This window comes from Typopeltis vanoorti, chromosome 12, assembly GCF_054136105.1.
Source record: "Typopeltis vanoorti isolate ZY-2024b chromosome 12, IOZ_Tvanoo_1.0, whole genome shotgun sequence".
NCBI lineage: Eukaryota > Metazoa > Arthropoda > Arachnida > Uropygi > Thelyphonidae > Typopeltis > Typopeltis vanoorti.
The window spans coordinates 107,624,589-107,641,881 of NC_143560.1; the positions used below are offsets into that span (position 1 = coordinate 107,624,589).

Here is a 17,293-nt window from a genome sequence, read left to right on the forward strand (position 1 = left end):
TTCTGTGTGTAGTAACTAAAGCATAGTCTCCTAGACCTGAATGACCATAGTCACGTTTGCAGAAGTATTTTTTGTTCTTCTGTACAGACAGTAGCTGATCTTCCTGTCTGTCTATTGTAAGCCAACTTTCAGGAACTGAAAGAGAAAATGGTTGCTCCTTAGGGGAATGGATAAGAGTAGTCAGTTTGAAGTGAAGTGTTCATAAATAAAGCCTATGCAGAGCGGTTTTTTTTTTTTTTTTTTTTAATTCGGGCTGTTTCTTCAGATGCAACTCAGACATATGAAATGATGATAACATTGTTGATATGTACATGATGAAGAGAAAATGATAAATACCTTCTGATTTAAAGAAACTGCAACATTTTTTTGAATTATAATTGAATATTCCTGATATGTTTCATCTAACTGAGCAGCAACAACATGCTCCTTGCTGAATAATGGATGATGATTAAACTTCAGCATGTAAATATCCAAATCGAGTTGATAGGTCTGTGAAGGAACACAAAGATCTTGATTTAATTCATTGATTCCATTGATAGTTGGCTGAAAATTAAATAAACATAATTAATGGGATAGTTTTACTACAAAACTTAATAATAGCCTTACAGAATTCTTTTAGTGTACACTACAAGATATACTGAGCATTCAGTTTTTCACCTCCAAAAAAATTTCTAGATAATAAATACATGCTGAATAAATGACTGGTTAAGATTATTCCTATTACTTATATTATATATACCAATAACCTTACTTATAATTATACTTGTGTTCTTTATTTTATTTTTAAAAAATGCAAATTATAATTGTAGTAATCAGTGATGCCATCTTCCTGAGGAAAGACCTTTCTGTGAGAGAAGTAGTAAGTTTTATTTTTTTTTAATGTGCATAGCGGAAACGAGTGACATCAGAAACCAGAAATCTGGCTCAATGTTTGATCTACAGAGTAGAATTTCCAGATTATCTCACCCTTAGCCTGCCCATAGTACTAATACTAAAGTGCTATATGCTAACAGCCTTTAATGGGTGGGATTCACATAAAAAAATAATAAATGCATAAATAAATAAAAACATTCTGAAATAATATTACAGAAACCATGATGTTGAAATATACAGCATTTTTGTGTTCTTCCACTGGACCCTGTATTTAGCAAACATGACATATTCTTAAGGACAGATTACTCGGATTCATGATACTTGATGTACATTTTAAGTTCCTCACAATGAACAGAGGCAGATCTTCCAGGCTGTTCAAAATAAGATAGGCCACAAGAGCAAGGAATCTGGGTGATGACTAGAAAGCTTAAGCTTAACTGGATGAAGCATATCTTAATTGAAGACAGAAAAATAGAAATTTTCTAGACAGGACAAAAAGACAGAAAAAAAAATCTGCATAAAAGTAGATTCCTTGTGGATATGTTTTATAAACAAAGCTGTGAAACATTATTCCATCTTGAACAGATCTGATAGTCTATGTTAATCTCCCTTACAGCAACTAGTGCCTCTTCAATCTGTTAACTTGTACTAGATTTTTTTAACCATTTATTACTTTACTATAATTTGTTGTAGTGCTTTGTTGATTTTTTTCAGTTAAGCTGTATGGTAAGTTATGTTTTAATAAGGAAATACCGTGAGCAGACATATGAATTCAAAATTATAATAATAGAACAACTCACATAAAATATTATTTATTAGTATAATTTTTGCCTGTGTATCACAGGCATCTTCAGTACATTTATAAAGCTAATCAAACAATAACTGACAATTCCAAAAGGAGCCACCTGAGTAGCTAATGTAAGATAACTAAAAAGGTCAATAAATTTCCTAACTAAAAAAAAAAAAAATATATATATATATATACAATAAAAAGTTAGGAAAGATTAGCTGATTTATAAAGTACTATCTCCCATAAAGGGGATAGACATAAGCCATTGGATCTGTTTAAGTTAGGAGAGTGAAGTCAAGTTTCACATGTTTCTTTATAAAGCCGTTCCATGAGGAACTGACTTTTGTGAAGGACTCATGTCTTGTTCCAATGAACTCTATGTCTAGTGATGATGGTATGTTCTGCAAGTCCAGAGTGTTCAGGTTCAAGGTATTGAATATAAGACTGGTGTTCTTCTAGCCGAACAGAGGCAGATCTTCCTGTTTGGAATAATCCACAAGAGCAAGGAATCTGGTAGACACTTGGATAACTAAGATGTGGAAGCTTGTCCTTTGGAGAAGTGAGAAAGGTGGAGATTTTTCCAAATGAAGATCTGAAATTTTATTTTTGAAATCTATCTATCCCAATGGTTTTAACAGGCCTTTAAGGCCCACAACCTTCCAAGCATGCTTGGATTTCGCAACCGAAATACGAGGATAGAATGGTCACTCCTATGCCTCAAGGTATTCTTGGCTGTATCCCTGTGTGTTCAAGGGGCCGGTTTGCCTGCTTGCGGGATGAAAAACACCAGATAAACTGGCGGAAAAAACCCTACTGCCCGCGCCCAAGACCGGCTAACTTGGCTATGGCTGAGGAAGATCCTTCAGCTCCTCACGTCTCCGACGGGAATCGAACCTAGGACACTCCTTCCCCAGGCATATGGTTGCGAAGCGCAAAGCCACTAGGCTAACCGCGCGGGTTTCAAAAATTGGATTTCAAAAATTTTCTGAATTTTTGAAATCCAAAGTATTTTTTATATAAGTATCAGTTCTTCTAGTTGAAGAAGCGAGTAAACTTACATTGGATCCTACCGGGAGTCAATTGAAAAGACTTAATTCTCTTATAGATAATGTATCTACATGGGATGAAAATCAAAAGAAAAAACTTAAAACCTTCTTCGGTCATCCACCTAGATTGTATCTGAAAGTTCATAAACCAGGTATTCCATTGAGGCCAGTTGTAGATTGTATAGGTTGTCCCACTTATAAAATTTCTGAATTTTTATCAAATTTACTCACTTCAAATTTACTCACTAGAAGAACTGATACTTATATTAAAAATACTTTGGATTTCAAAAATTTAGCTTTATAAATGTACTGAAGATGCTTGCGATACACAGGCGAAAATTATACTAATAAATAATATTTTACGTGAATTATTTTAAATAAAATATATACAAATGGACAAATACCAATAGAATGGAATACAAATATAGTAATACCTTTATTTAAAAAAGGGGAAAAAAGAAAAACTGCCAATTACATAGGTATCAGTTTACTGAATACACACTACAAAATATATATAGTAGAATAATTAATGAAAACTTAAAAATATACAGTGAAAAAATATTATCAGAATGTCAAAATGGATTTAGAAAAGGACACTCTACAATGGATGCAGCTTTCTGTTTAAAACTACTTATAGAAAAAAGAAAAGAATCATAGATTACAAAAAAGCATTTGACAAAGTAAAAAGATATATACTGTTCGATATGTTACAAAGAATAAATATACCTAATATTTTACTAGCTGCAATATTGAATATATACAAAGATAATGAAATAAAAATAAATGAAAAATGTCTGAAAAACAATCTATAAATGAAGGAGTAAGACAGGGATGTCCTCTGTCTCCAATACTTTTCAATATTTATATTAATGAAATAGTAATACAGTGGAACACCTTAAACAATCCAGGTATAGAAATTTCCTGGAATAACAAAATAAATACACTATTATTTGCAGATGATCAGGTAATAATATCAGATGAGGAAGACAATTTAAAAAGAGCAATGTATAATTTAAACGTTAATTCAAACTGTTCAAACAAATTTGAATAGTTTGGAATGAAAATATCCACAGATGAAACTTAAACAATGGCATTTTGTGGACAAACTCCAGTTAGAAGTAAAATAGTTATTAATAATATAATAATAGAACAGATAAATACTTTCAGTTATCTGGGATGTGAAATATCATATGAAGGAGAAAAAGGCATAAAATTAAAATCTTCAAAATTTTTATATATTATAGACCTGATAAATAGTAACACTCAATCCAAATATAGTACAAAAAGAAACATGCTTGAAAATATATAATACTTTAGCAGTGTCCACATTATTAGAAGTGAAATTTGGACAATAAACAAACAAGATATACAAAGAATAAAAACAAGTGAAATGAGATTTATGAGAACTGCGAAATACACATTATTAGACCAAAAAAAGAACTAAAAACAAAATCAACAGAAGAAAAACTAAACAATAATAAACAAAAATGGATAGAATATGCAAACTGAATGGCCAACACTTGATATCCTAAACAAATAATAAAATACAAACCAACTGGAAAGAGAAGGCCAGGTAGACCTCAAAAAGGGATTAGATGGATAATGAGATCAGAACAGACCAATATGGTTATATTCATAATTAGCATCATGATGATGATGATGATAAATCAAAGATGCCAAGAAACTGGTGCATGGTATTATACATGACCATAAGGATATGTACTTTACATTATGAGATACTGGGGCAGGTGATGTGAAGTCATTGGCCTCTATATATGAGTTGCCCAGATTTGAAGTTACTTCATGTGCAAACTTTGTTTGCTTTTTTGCTTACATTCGGTTTATTTTTGTTTGTTTGCTTACATTTGGATAGAGGATTAAAGCAGGAATATAGTTTATTGGCACCAGTCCAAAGCAAATCTACTCACAAAAGAATGTGCAACTTACAGTACATTATAGCAAGTGTTTTCCTTTATACTTGGCAAGAAATAATATTATTGTTTTAAATCTATATCCAACAGCAAGAAATATTTCACATGAAATATTGTCATGACTCGGCTACCTTTAAGGCATGAAGTCTCAGTCAAAGCACATCTCCCTTACAGATGGGCTGTGATGTTTCCCATAAACCATCAGATATACTCACATCTGAAATGGAGGGATGCTACGACTGTGACTTTCTGCGTTACAGGTAAACTAATTGAAGACAGTTCATGTGAAACATTCTCACAGTTTAATCTAATAGACAAGCTTAGATGTTAGATATTATTCAGAACTTATTTTAACAGTATTACAACACCAAACAAATTTAATTATAAAAAGACATTTATTAAGTGGCTTATATTTTGCCAGATTTAAAACCAGCATCTTCAGAGCAAAACAACATGTTACAGTTTACATTCGACAATGAGTAAGTGAAATAATTCAGATTGTAATGGTAAAGATCTAAACTCCTAATTTGGTGCCCTCTAATGTTCTAAAAAAGAAGTCTTACAACAGTTGTGTAAGAGTTCGTCTTAAGATAACAATCTCCCAAATTTTTGACAAATTAATGCAGCATACTTATTAAAGTTGGGAGAATGCCTTATAGCCATTGCTGACTCTAAAAATAATCTGTCTGACCTGTAACAACTTCTGTGTATCACAGTGGTTTTCTTCCATCTAATCCTGTGTGATGGGGGTGTCCAAAGTATGGTCTTCCAGTCTAGATTAGCCATAATAATGGTAGTGAATGTATTTCTAATGTTCTCCATTACAATTTGAAACAATTCAAATTGTGACAAACAAAAGATCTAAACTCCTAATTTGGTACCCTCTAATGTTCAAAAAAAGAAGTCTCACAGTTGTGTAGGAGTTCATCTTAGGATAACAGTCTCCCAAATTTTTGGAAAATTGGACAAATAAAGTTGGGAGAATGCTTCAGAGTCATTGCTGACTCTAAAGATATTCTTTCTGACATGTAGCTACTTCTGTATATCACAATCGTTTTCATCATCTAATCCTGTATGAAAAAGGGTCCAAACCATGTCCTGCTATTCCAGATTTGTCATAATAATGGCAGTGAATGCATTTCTTATTTTCTCCAAGACCCTGTCTGTCCTTATCAGGCTAAGTCACTTCATACACTCCAAGATATGCTAGAGCAGTGGTGGCAAACCTTTTTATGTGCAAGTGCCAAAAATTTACAAATCGAGTTGCTGCCGTGCCAGGCAGTTTTTAATAGGGCAATAATAGAAAATGAATGTAACTTAATTTATTTATTTATCAATTTATAATATATATATATATATATATTTATTTATTTATAATATTTTATAAATAATTATTTATAAATAATATTTTATTTTATTTATAATATTTTATTTTATTTATAATATTTATTTATATATAAATTTATAATGTTATTCAGTGTAAAATTGATTATTGTATTATTAAATTGATTTTCATTATGTTGGTTTGAAAAAAAAAACAGTAGTGAGAAAAATATTTATACATTGTAACTCACCATTGAAGTTAGTTGAGCAAGGAAAGCAGCAGAAGGATGTCAACTTGTTGGCGAAACACTTACCATATTTACTCGAAAATAACTCGTCCTCACATATAACTGGAGCCCCTGATTTTACTTTATGAAAAAATACATTAAAAAGTGTTGCATATGCCTCGCACACAAAAAATGTTTAAATATGTTCATGTCGAGGCGAAAGCAACTCGCTCCCCGCGGTTAACAACATGCCCTCACCAACAGCCATTTTACTACAGATGCAAGAAAAACAAGCAGTGTTATTGTATCCCTGATTAAGGTATGGAGACTTTTGCAGTCTGTGTAATACATTTCTCAACAAATAGTGCAATTAGAAACAGCTGGAATAAAAATGGCACTAACTAATGAATCACATGTCCCATCTCACAGAAACTACGCTGTATAGACTCAAGCAAAACTGTATGTTGCACAAGAAACACAGTATCTAACTAAAAACTCTTGTCCAATTTTTCAATTACATGAAATAAGTGTTTGTTTTATTGCATTTCAAATTCTCGATGTCATTATGACAGATCACAAAGGCTAACTTCAAATAAAATTCTACCACGAATTGAAATATTCCATATAATGCATGTGTGAGTTCCTGTTCCAGTTCAAATGCAAACAAGCAGCAATAAAATTCAACCAAAGGTTGAAACTTTGTGTGAGTTGAGCCCACCAATAAAGAGAAGTTCTTTCCGAAAGATAAACGACACCCCGTCGTGAATGTATTAAAACTAAGAAATATATAGTGAATGTTGTTATGACAGTTTTACATGTTATGGAATTCAGTTGAAGAGAATTAGTATTTCAACTAAACAATTGTAGGTTGCCTTTGTCTTTGCGTCGGGCGACCTTTTGTTAATACTGCACCAATCATATGCACATCTTCATAGCTGCTCTCTGGTGTAAAACAAAATTTAACTTGTACATATCGTAACAATTAAAAAAAAAAGGTTAAATAATTTATAAGCATATAAAAGGATATCACCTGTAAATCATTGACGTGCCACCTCTGGCATGCATGCCATAGGTTCGCATCTATGTGCTAGAAGATGGAAGTTGTCCTTAGGGAGCAGAGTAGATTTGCTAATTTCACATGTGGTCTGGATGTGGTGCAAAGGTTATATTTTATTAGTACGTTGGCTATCTTTTCAGATGCGCCTCAGATATAGGGAATAGGAATAGTGGTGTTTTTTTCTTGTGTGTTTGAGGAGGGCCATTTGATATTTTATTTATTTAGTAGGAGCTGTAGCCATTGGCCAGGAAAGTATGACAAAGCTAGTTAAGTTCTGTGGAAAAAGCTGCATCATTAGAACAAAAAGCTGAAGCTCTGTGTGTAAGTGGTGTTTTAAACACACTGTTTAAAACACCATACTATACTTTTGTTGTTGAAATGTTCCATGTAAAAGTTAACTTGGGAGTGGGGGAGACACAATGCAATACCATTAACCTGTTTGTAGATTTTTCCTTGCCAAGCATACATAGTAAATCTGAATAATTCAAAAATATCGGTTGAGGAGAGGGGAATTAGACGTTATTAAATCAAGAATGTCTAATAGAGGTACATATCACTAAATAAGGAAGTGGCATCAAAACTAATCATTATGTCTGAATTTTGAAGGATATAATTTTTAACTAGTGATTTGAAATGGACAGAATTTTTTATTTTTTATAAAAAGTGGTATTACTTTAGGGTGGGGGGCAAGTGACAGCTAACTGTTGAGCAAGTTTATAAGATGGACTGTCTGTACTCATCCTCATGAAGGCAACATCAGGAAAAGCTGGAGTGTAGAATGTATGGTGGAGGGACTGATCGGAAATAAGCATGAGGTATTGAGTAAACTTGATGTTAATAAGGCAGTAGGACTTCACAATATACTGCTACATATCTTTAGGGGAATGCCCTATGGAATTAATGGCACCTTTGGCACAACTATTTAACATGAGTCTTACAACAGGGTGAGTCCCAAAGGAATGGAAGATGGAAAAAAATTATTTGGGGGGGGGGGGGGGAATAAGGCTATGAATCATACCAATCTGTATGGTCTGGGATTATTGTTAAGTATTAGAGAAGTAGGCAAGGACTAGGATTCAGAAGTGGGTCGATAATAGCTTTATTCTTTATGATGTTCAGCATGAATTTGTTGGGGGGGGGTTACATTTCAGCACTCTGCTCATGTATTACAACAAGGTGACAAAGCTCACTCAATAAAGAAGATGCACATATGGTGGAGTGCTTCAATTTTTCAAAGGCCATGATAGAATGTCATATGACAAGCTGGTAGCTAAAGTGAAACAGATGAGATCAGATAACAGACTAATAAGTTAGATAGCTGATTGGCTGCCAGACAGGTATCAGCAAGTTATATAATGGAGGAATGATATTCCAAAAGAGGAAGGTCACTAGAGGAGTGCCACAGGGATCTCTTTTGGGACCATTATTGTTTAACTTTTACATTAATGACATTGGGACTGGCTTAACATCAGATGTGCAACTGTTCATTGATGATACAAAGTTGAGAAGGGCCATGAGAAGCATAACAGACGTTGTGGCTTTGCAGGAATACATGAATAGACTATGTGAGTGGGCAAATGATTGAAACTTTCAGTTTAATGTTGCAAAGTGTAAGGTTTTGAAATTTGGCAGGCAAGGTTGGGATGCAGAGTATACAATTAATAGAGAAATTTTGAAGGGGATGAGACATCTGGGAGTGATGTGGACAGAGACCTGAAGTTTAGGAGTCACACTACTAAAATTGTAAGAACATCCCAAAGGATTATGGCAATAATGGGGAGGACATTGACATACAAAGGCAAAGATGCTATGGTTCCCCTGTATAAGGCTTTGATCAGGCCACATAGGGACTACTGTAAACAGATTAGGTCAACTTTTTTTCAGGAGGAATTCGTATGTAGTGGAGAAGGTTTACTAAGTTTTTCAGGTCTATGGAATATCAGATACTAGGATGACTGAATTTTTGATATGTCACAAGGTATTGCCAGTAGTATAAGAAAGCACTTTGGTTAAATGTTTAGCTAGTTTATAGGTGGGTGAGTCTATACCATCTAGAATAGGGTGTAGAGGTACCTCCTCATTATGGATTTTTGAAAGTCCATATGCCCTATTGTAGATGTTGTAGACCTACCCACCCACCTACAAACTAGCTAAACATTTAGCCAAAGCGCTTTCTTGTACTACTGGCAATACCTCATCATATATCAAAAGCTCAGCCCATTTTAAGTCCTGCATACAGGACATTTGTGAATAAGGAGACATCGAAAGTAACTATTAATTCATTGTTGTGGAGCATGAAGTCTTGTATGCAGGACTTCAAATGGGCTGAGCTTTTGATATATGATGAGGTATTGCCAGTAGTACAAGAAAGCATTTTGGCTAATGTTTAGCTAGTTTGTAGGATACCTCGGCTCTTATCCAAGCGGAATTTCCTCCAGATATCTCAGCCCTATTTCAGTTCACTATGAACTCAGGCTATTTTGTTTAACAAGGAAAATTCTACAAACAAATAGAGGGTACAGCTACTGGCTCCCCAACTTGGCTAACTTTTTCATGAAGACATTTGAAAAGAATGCCCTAAATCTCCCCCCTCCTCTTAAACCCACAATTTGGCTATGCTATGTGGACGATGCGTTTGCAATTTGGCCTCATGGCCAGACCTTACACACTTTCCTATCCCCATTTGAACAGGAAAAAAAATCCATCAACAGTCACATCACTCCTCTCCCCTCCCTACAATTTGGAACTATAAAAACCTTAGTCCACCAGACAAAATTAATTTGCTCAGATAATACTGCATTCAACACGGATCTCACCCACATAAAAAAACCACCATTTTTGGCCAATGGCTACACCTCCACCAAATAAAAAGAACATTAATGCAACACACCACCTTCCCCTACCAAATATAAATTACAGCAAATCATCACCATCCTCTATATTTGTGCATTTCAGAAAACGTGTTAAAAATTTTAAAACTGGATTTACACAGAGTGTACAAGGTACCCTGCAGCTGCAACCTTTCATAGTATGGACAGACAGGTGGGCCAGCCAACATCTGTATATCACAGCATCAGGATTACATCCCTTTCAACCACTACAGCTGCTCATGATTAGCAGACTATGCCTTGGATACCTGGCAAAGGATCTGCTGGATAAAAAGTCACCTTACTCTACTGAAGCAAATTTAAATTTGAGAGGCTTTTCCTCGAACCTGTTGCAGCTCTTACCACTATCCCAATCTAAACAAATATGGTTGTATCAAACTGAATCTCATATGAGAAACCCTCACTGGCAGATAGTATGCCCAACAGTCAAGAACACCCAACCAAAGCCAATATGTGGCTTAATTATAGGACTTTAGATCATCCTGTATGTCTTATGTTCCATTTGTAGGCCAGACAGGCAATTTTCTTGTAAAACACTTATGATCAATAGATGACATTTTTGTTTGTTGCCAAAGTACTTGATGGCCAGTAGTGGTTGTGTGGAATGCCATGCCTAATTTATGCTCTCTTCTTTTTTTGATGTCTTTTACATGTTCAGACATGCAGATCTCTCTCCCAACCTTCTGTCTGGCTTACACAAAAATGCTCATGGCATTTGTTATATAGGAAAATCAGGAGAGATCTGCATGTCTGAAAACGTAAAAGACATCAAAAAAAGAGGAGATCATAAATCAGGCATGGCATTCCATACAACCATTACTGGCCATCAAGTACTTTGGCAACAAACAAAAATGTCATATAATGATTGTAACTGCTTTACAATAAAATTTAAAGAAGTCTCGCATATTAGGATCTCTACACAATGCAATAAAATTCAAGGCTTAAATTTACATTACGTATGGTCTGCTTTCATCAAAAATTTAACTGCCGCGGACCTAGGATATTACATGTGTTAATTATTCATAGGCTTTTGTTGTGTAAAACTTTTAGATACCAGTATCCCCTGATGATATAAGTCATACGACTTACGAAACTTGTCAAGTTTTAATTGCTTATTTTTATTAAACTCTTTAATTACACAATAATGTGATCTCAATACTGAAAACTTCCTACAGTACTACTAAACCACAGAAACTTGCACATGTAAACTAAAATATACCAAATTTTAGTTTGTTTCTTGTTGTAATACTGTTAAAATATGTTATGAATCTCTAAGTTGAATATAGATTTAAAACAAAAATATAATTTCTTGTCAAGCATAATTTATTTTCTGGAGACTATTAGAGCAAAATCAATGCAGAGTCATATTTTCCATATACAAGGAACTAATATGACTTTGGCATTGAATTAGCTTCTATTGATGAGACCTGAATAAATATTAAACTGGTATAGGTAATGCTGCTTCCCATAATGCATAGCAATATACAGATCTAAAATGAGAGTGTGCCGTACATCATGGGATATTTAGGCAAATTTCATATGTGAAGGCAACAGCCGCTATACGATTTGCCTAGTTGTGAAGATACTTTACTTACAAAACTTTTGTTTGCTCACACTTGGGTAAAAGATTACAACAAAAACATAATTTACTATAGTACATTAATATCATTAGTGAATAAAGATTAGATAATCCAGGAACCCAGAATTACAAGAATTTCAGCTTTCCAATAAGCAAGGTGGTGGTCCCATATCAGGCAATGAAATTCATATATCACTTAAAGACATTCACAAACATGCATGTCTACAGTGGGATAACCGCAGTCTATTTACTGGTTCAGCCAGCTATGCTATAATGCAACTGGCATATCTATAACACTAACCACTAAAAAAAAAAAAAATCTTCAGAGGAAACAACTCTGAATACCATTAATATTATAGCATTATCAGTATTGCAAGCAGGAAATGATCTTAAGGAAGATGAAAAATTATATCATACAGTTAATGGAGGTGTAAAAAAAAATTCAGAAAAATTACCACTATAAAAAAGCAAATGTGCTTAATATTTTTATAATTAATTAATTTTTCTATTTTTCTTAATTAGTCAAATGAACTAATTTGATATTTTAATACCTTTATAAAGACTACATCCAAAGATGGATCACTTTCAGTTATTGAAGAAGACAAATGATTTTTTCTTAACGGGTCTGGCAGCAATTTTATACTTCCATCTTCTGAAAACCACTGAGTCTCCTATTTATCATAAAAAATAGAAATATAGTATACACATTCATTCAAGTATGAAAATGGCTGCATTCCAAAATTATTCATATTATGAATAAAAGAAAACTTCTTTTTGCATTTTAATCATTAGAAATATACTAATATATTGTTATAAATTAAAAATTAATGCACAGAAATCAACTATTTAAAATCACAGGTTTATATTATAATATTATTATTATTACCCAAGACCCCATGGAGTCAAAGACTCATGTAGGAGGTCCTTTTATCATACATACAGCTCATCATACCGTGCTTTAAACACACTCAAATTCTCTGCATTCCAAAATTACTACAGGCAAGGCATTCCAATCATTCACAACTCTGCATGAAAAAAACCTGCTTCTCACTCCCCTACTCACACCTTTTTATACTGTTTCCAGGGATGACCTCTGGTACTACCCTGATCTTCCACTATTTTCTGTAGAACTTCTCCAGCATTGATCCTATAACAACCTCTTAATAACTTATAGGTCTCTATCATATCTCCCCCCCCCTTCCTCCTGTCCACCAGACTCTGCAAATTGCATCTTCTCAATCTTTCCTCATACTCGACATTCCAGAAGTTAGAAACTACCTTAGTCGGTTGCCTCTGGACCCTTTCCAACATCTCTTTGTCCTTCTGAAAAGCAGGTGACCAAATCTGGGTGCAATAGTCTATATGTGGCCTAATCAAAGACTTACACAATGGTACAAGAATCTTCCTATTTCTATAAGTCAGTATCCTCCACATCATTCCCAGAAGCCTTTGTGTTGTCTTCACAATTTTGGCTATGTGTCCCCTAAATTTCAGATCCTTATTCGCTATCACCCCCAGAGCTCTTATTTCCTCCACCTCTGACAATATATCCTCACCAAGCATAAATTCTGCATCCCATTTTTGTTTTCCAAATTTTAAAACCTTACATTTTGCAACATTGAACTCACATCTCCATTCCCATGCCCAGTTAGCCCACATATTGGCCAGTATGTTACGGTTTCTGGTAAACAGTGAAGAAAAGATTGCCAGAAGTAAGATGTGTGACAAGTGTATCTAGAAATGAAGTGTGTTCTGTTTTTCAATCTCAATTGTGAACTGTATGCGTTTGTCTGGCAATCTCTCCTTCACTGTTTACCGGAGACCGACACGTACTGGCCAATATATACACATAAACTCCTACCACCACCAACACAAAAACTAGGTGTCATTAATACAAAGAGATAGAGTTGAGTTCGAGGTTATATCGTAGTGTGTAGTGTTTGTGCAAGCTCCTGATAAGATAAGTATTATTTTCAGTTATCGTTGATAAAATTACTTAATATTGCATAGTTTTGTTTGCATTGCGTATTTTAGTGCGTCTGTTTGTGTGTTTTTGGTGTGTTATAACTTATTATTTGATAAAACATGTTGCAATAATTATGGCACATGTACGAAGGAAAAATGGCGGCCAGTAATGATGGTTCGCCATCTTTATCAAAGAACGGTAGTATAAAAGAAATGAGTCAGTGTACTAGCTGTGAAATGTATGCTTTGCGGAGTGCGGTCGGAGTGTGGATAGATGATAATAAAGGATTGAATGTGTGTAGAAAATGTAGGGAGAATGAAGAATTGAAGTGTATTTCGGATCGTGAGTGTGATATTTTTGTCAAACTTCAGAATGAAGAAAATAGCGATATGACAAGAAACGGCAAGGTTGTACATGAGAATTATGAGAGTGTGAATGTAGAAAGTGTGAATGATAGTATTAATGGTTTCTCAGAGAATAAAAAAGATGAGATAGATGCACTGAGTGAGATTGCGTTGTTGAATGGTGCGATAGAAAGGGCAAAACAGCAGCTAGAGTGCATGAACAAAAGTCGACTGAATGAACCAACCAATAATAAAAGGTGTGACAGGAAAAATAGGCGTATGAATGTGAACATGAACAAAATGAAGGATAGAATGCTGTATGGAGACTCGTTAGTACGAGGTGTGTTAGTAGAGGATTTGACAAAATCGTACCAACCTGGTGCGACCATAAAGGATGTAACTGAGTCTATTAGAGAGCAAAAGGAAAGGGTGAAAGAAATGATTGTTGTGGCAGGTACGAATGATTTGAAAGGAGATAAAATGGAAATGATAGAAGACCTGAATGAATTGTTTGAGGTAGCAAAAGAAAAGAGTGAGAGAGTTAGAATGATTAGTCTTTTGCCACGGTATGACAGTGAAATGTTTAAAAGGAGGGCCGTAATTGCGAATGACTTTATGCGTGGGTTATGTATGACGAGTGGTGTGGAATTTGTGGACGTGTGGAGCGAGTTTGATGGGCGAAAGGATCTATATAAGATGGATGGCTTGCATTTGAATGGTTATGGCGTAAGAAGACTTGAGAAAGTGTTGCTGAATGTTGCTGATGTGCAAATTCAGGGAAACTAGATTTGTTAAGCGGGGGGGGAGTAGATATACAGTCCTTAGGGAGGCAGTTGAATGTAAGAATGAATATAATATGCTAGAGCAAATAAGGACAATAAACCAGAGTGGGATAGTTAATATAAGGCATCAAGGTAGGGTTGGGGCTAATGGGGGTCTTAAATTCATGTACACTTAATACTAGGAGTATTAAGAACAAGAAGGAAGAGTTTTTGGCCATGGTTGGCACTTCCAGGCCACAGGTTATTGGTATTAGTGAAACATGGCTGACTGTAGATGATATAGCTAATGGGATTGAATGTGATGGGTATAGTGTGTTCAGGAATGACAGAGAGAATAAAATAGGGGGAGGAGTATTGTTGATGATAGCTGATGAGCTACAGCCAAGGAGAATAGAAGTTGAATTGCAGGATAGAGAAAATAGCACATTTGAGGCCATTTGGTGTGAGATTGTGGTTAGCAGAACTAAATATACAATTGGGTGCTGCTATAGACCAAGTGATGGAAAAGATGGTGGTGACAGTATGCACAAGCAAATAGAAGAAATGAGTGGAAGGAGGGTGATTATTATGGGAGATTTCAACTATGGTCGCATTGATTGGAGTGAGGAGAGGACACACGGGAGGAAGGAATTGGATTTTATGCGGTTATTAAGGGATAACTATCTGCGACAGCATGTAATGGAAAATACTAGGGGTCAGAGAGTGCTTGACCTAGTAATTACATCTGAGGACTTGGCTGTAACAAATATGACCACATTGCCACCAATTGGTGAGAGTGATCATAGGGTCTTGACTTGGGAGGTGGCTAAAGGTGTAGAATTTTCAATTAAGACAGGGTACATGTGGAATTATCGGACTGGAAAGTATGACAAGCTTAGGAGTTTGATTGGCTCAGTGCCATGGCATGTACAACTGCAAGGACTAGAAGTTGATAGTGCATGGGAGGTAGTTAAGAAGTGCTTGCATGAAGCAATGGCTGACTGTATACCTAGAGTCTGAATAATAAATCAAGTAGGGGTTAAATGGATGAATAACACCATTAAGCTTGAGCTGAATGGTGTTATTCAATGGTGTTAAAAAAAGAAACAACTATGGAGGGAATTTAAGGAGAAAGGCACATGAACGGTATAAAGCGCAGGCCAGAAGGGTGACGAGTGTGGTAAGAAAAGCAAAAAAGGATTACGAAAGAACATTGGCCATGCAGGCTAAAGAGAATCCTAAACAGTTTTTTAGATATGTAGCAAGTAAAAGGAAAAATGTACATGGCAGAATGATTTTAAAGAATGCCAATGGTAGGGAGGTAACTGAATCAGTTGAGATACTTGAGTTACTGAGTGAGCACTTTGCAAGAATATATCATCCAGGTGGTGACATTGCAGAAACGAATAAACCAGTAGATTATATGGGAATTGTGGTGAATAAAGTGGAGGTGAGTAGTCTATTGCATAACCTCAATGTCAATACATCTATGGGATGGTATACCAGCTCGTGTAGTACGAGAAGCAGCTAAAGAATTGTCAGTACCCTTGACCATTTTGTTTAACTTGAGTCTCAGGTCTGGGTTAGTCCCGAGCGGGTGGGAGGGAAAAATAGTTCCACTACATAAAGGTGGTTCCAAGACTGCTGTTGTAAATTACCGACCGATTAGCATATCAGGAATCATTGTCAAGGTCTTAGAGAAATTAGTCAAGAAAAGAATACAGGATTGGATAGATGAAAATGGGATATTGTATGGGGGGGACAACATGGTTTTGTGAAGGGTAGATCATGCCTCAGTAACTTGCTCACGTTTTATAACACAGTGACGGCTGAACTGGATAGGGGTAGTGGGTTTAGTGATACTACTGGACCTTGCCAAGGCCTTTGATAGGTTACCACATGGAACCCTAATCAGTAAACTGGAGCAGATGGGGATGGATATAGGTTTGGTGAGATGGATAGGAGGGTGGTTGAAGGAGAGATACCAGAGAGTGGTTTATTCAGGAGTGGAGTCAAAAAGACGTCTTGTGACTAGTGGAGTGCCGCAGGGCTCTGTTCTTGGACCACTGCTTTTCAATTTGTTCATCAATGATATTGGAAAGGATTTGAGGGGAAGTGTTCACTTGTTTGCTGATGATGCAAAGTTGGGTAGAGCAATTGTGAGTGCACAGGATGTCAAAATTTTACAGGATGATTTGGATAGTTTGGAGGACTGGGCTAGGAAAAATGGATGTCAGTTTAATGTGGCAAAGTGTAAGGTTATGCACTTTGGGGTGAAAAGAATAGCAGCAGTATATCGCATTGAAGTCTGTTGAAGAATCTCCTGGAACCGTACTCCAGGAGATTGATGAGGCCAGGGATTTGGGACTGCTGGTGGATAGGGAGTTGAAGTTTAGGGGGCACATTGCAAAAGTGACTAAAACAGCTCACCAAATCACTTGGCTTCTGAAAAATACTTTAACATGCAGAGACAAACAAGTTGTTGTTCCTCTGTATCGAGCCTTAATA

General features: G+C 35.4%; 1 protein-coding gene across 4 annotated transcripts in view; it reads right to left on the reverse strand.

The window, feature by feature from the left end:
• Cc2d2a (Coiled-coil and C2 domain containing 2A) overlaps positions 1-17,293 on the reverse strand; it is a 518,960-nt gene that overhangs the window by 322,263 nt on the left and 179,404 nt on the right. For all 4 annotated transcript variants that reach the window (XM_090401677.1, XM_090401676.1, XM_090401674.1 and 1 more), the window contains exons 13-14: positions 12,266-12,385; positions 337-543 (exon numbers count right to left, since the gene is read on the reverse strand). In XM_090401677.1, coding sequence (XP_090257803.1) covers positions 337-543; positions 12,266-12,385 — 327 coding nt within the window. The remainder of the gene's footprint in view (positions 1-336; positions 544-12,265; positions 12,386-17,293) is intronic.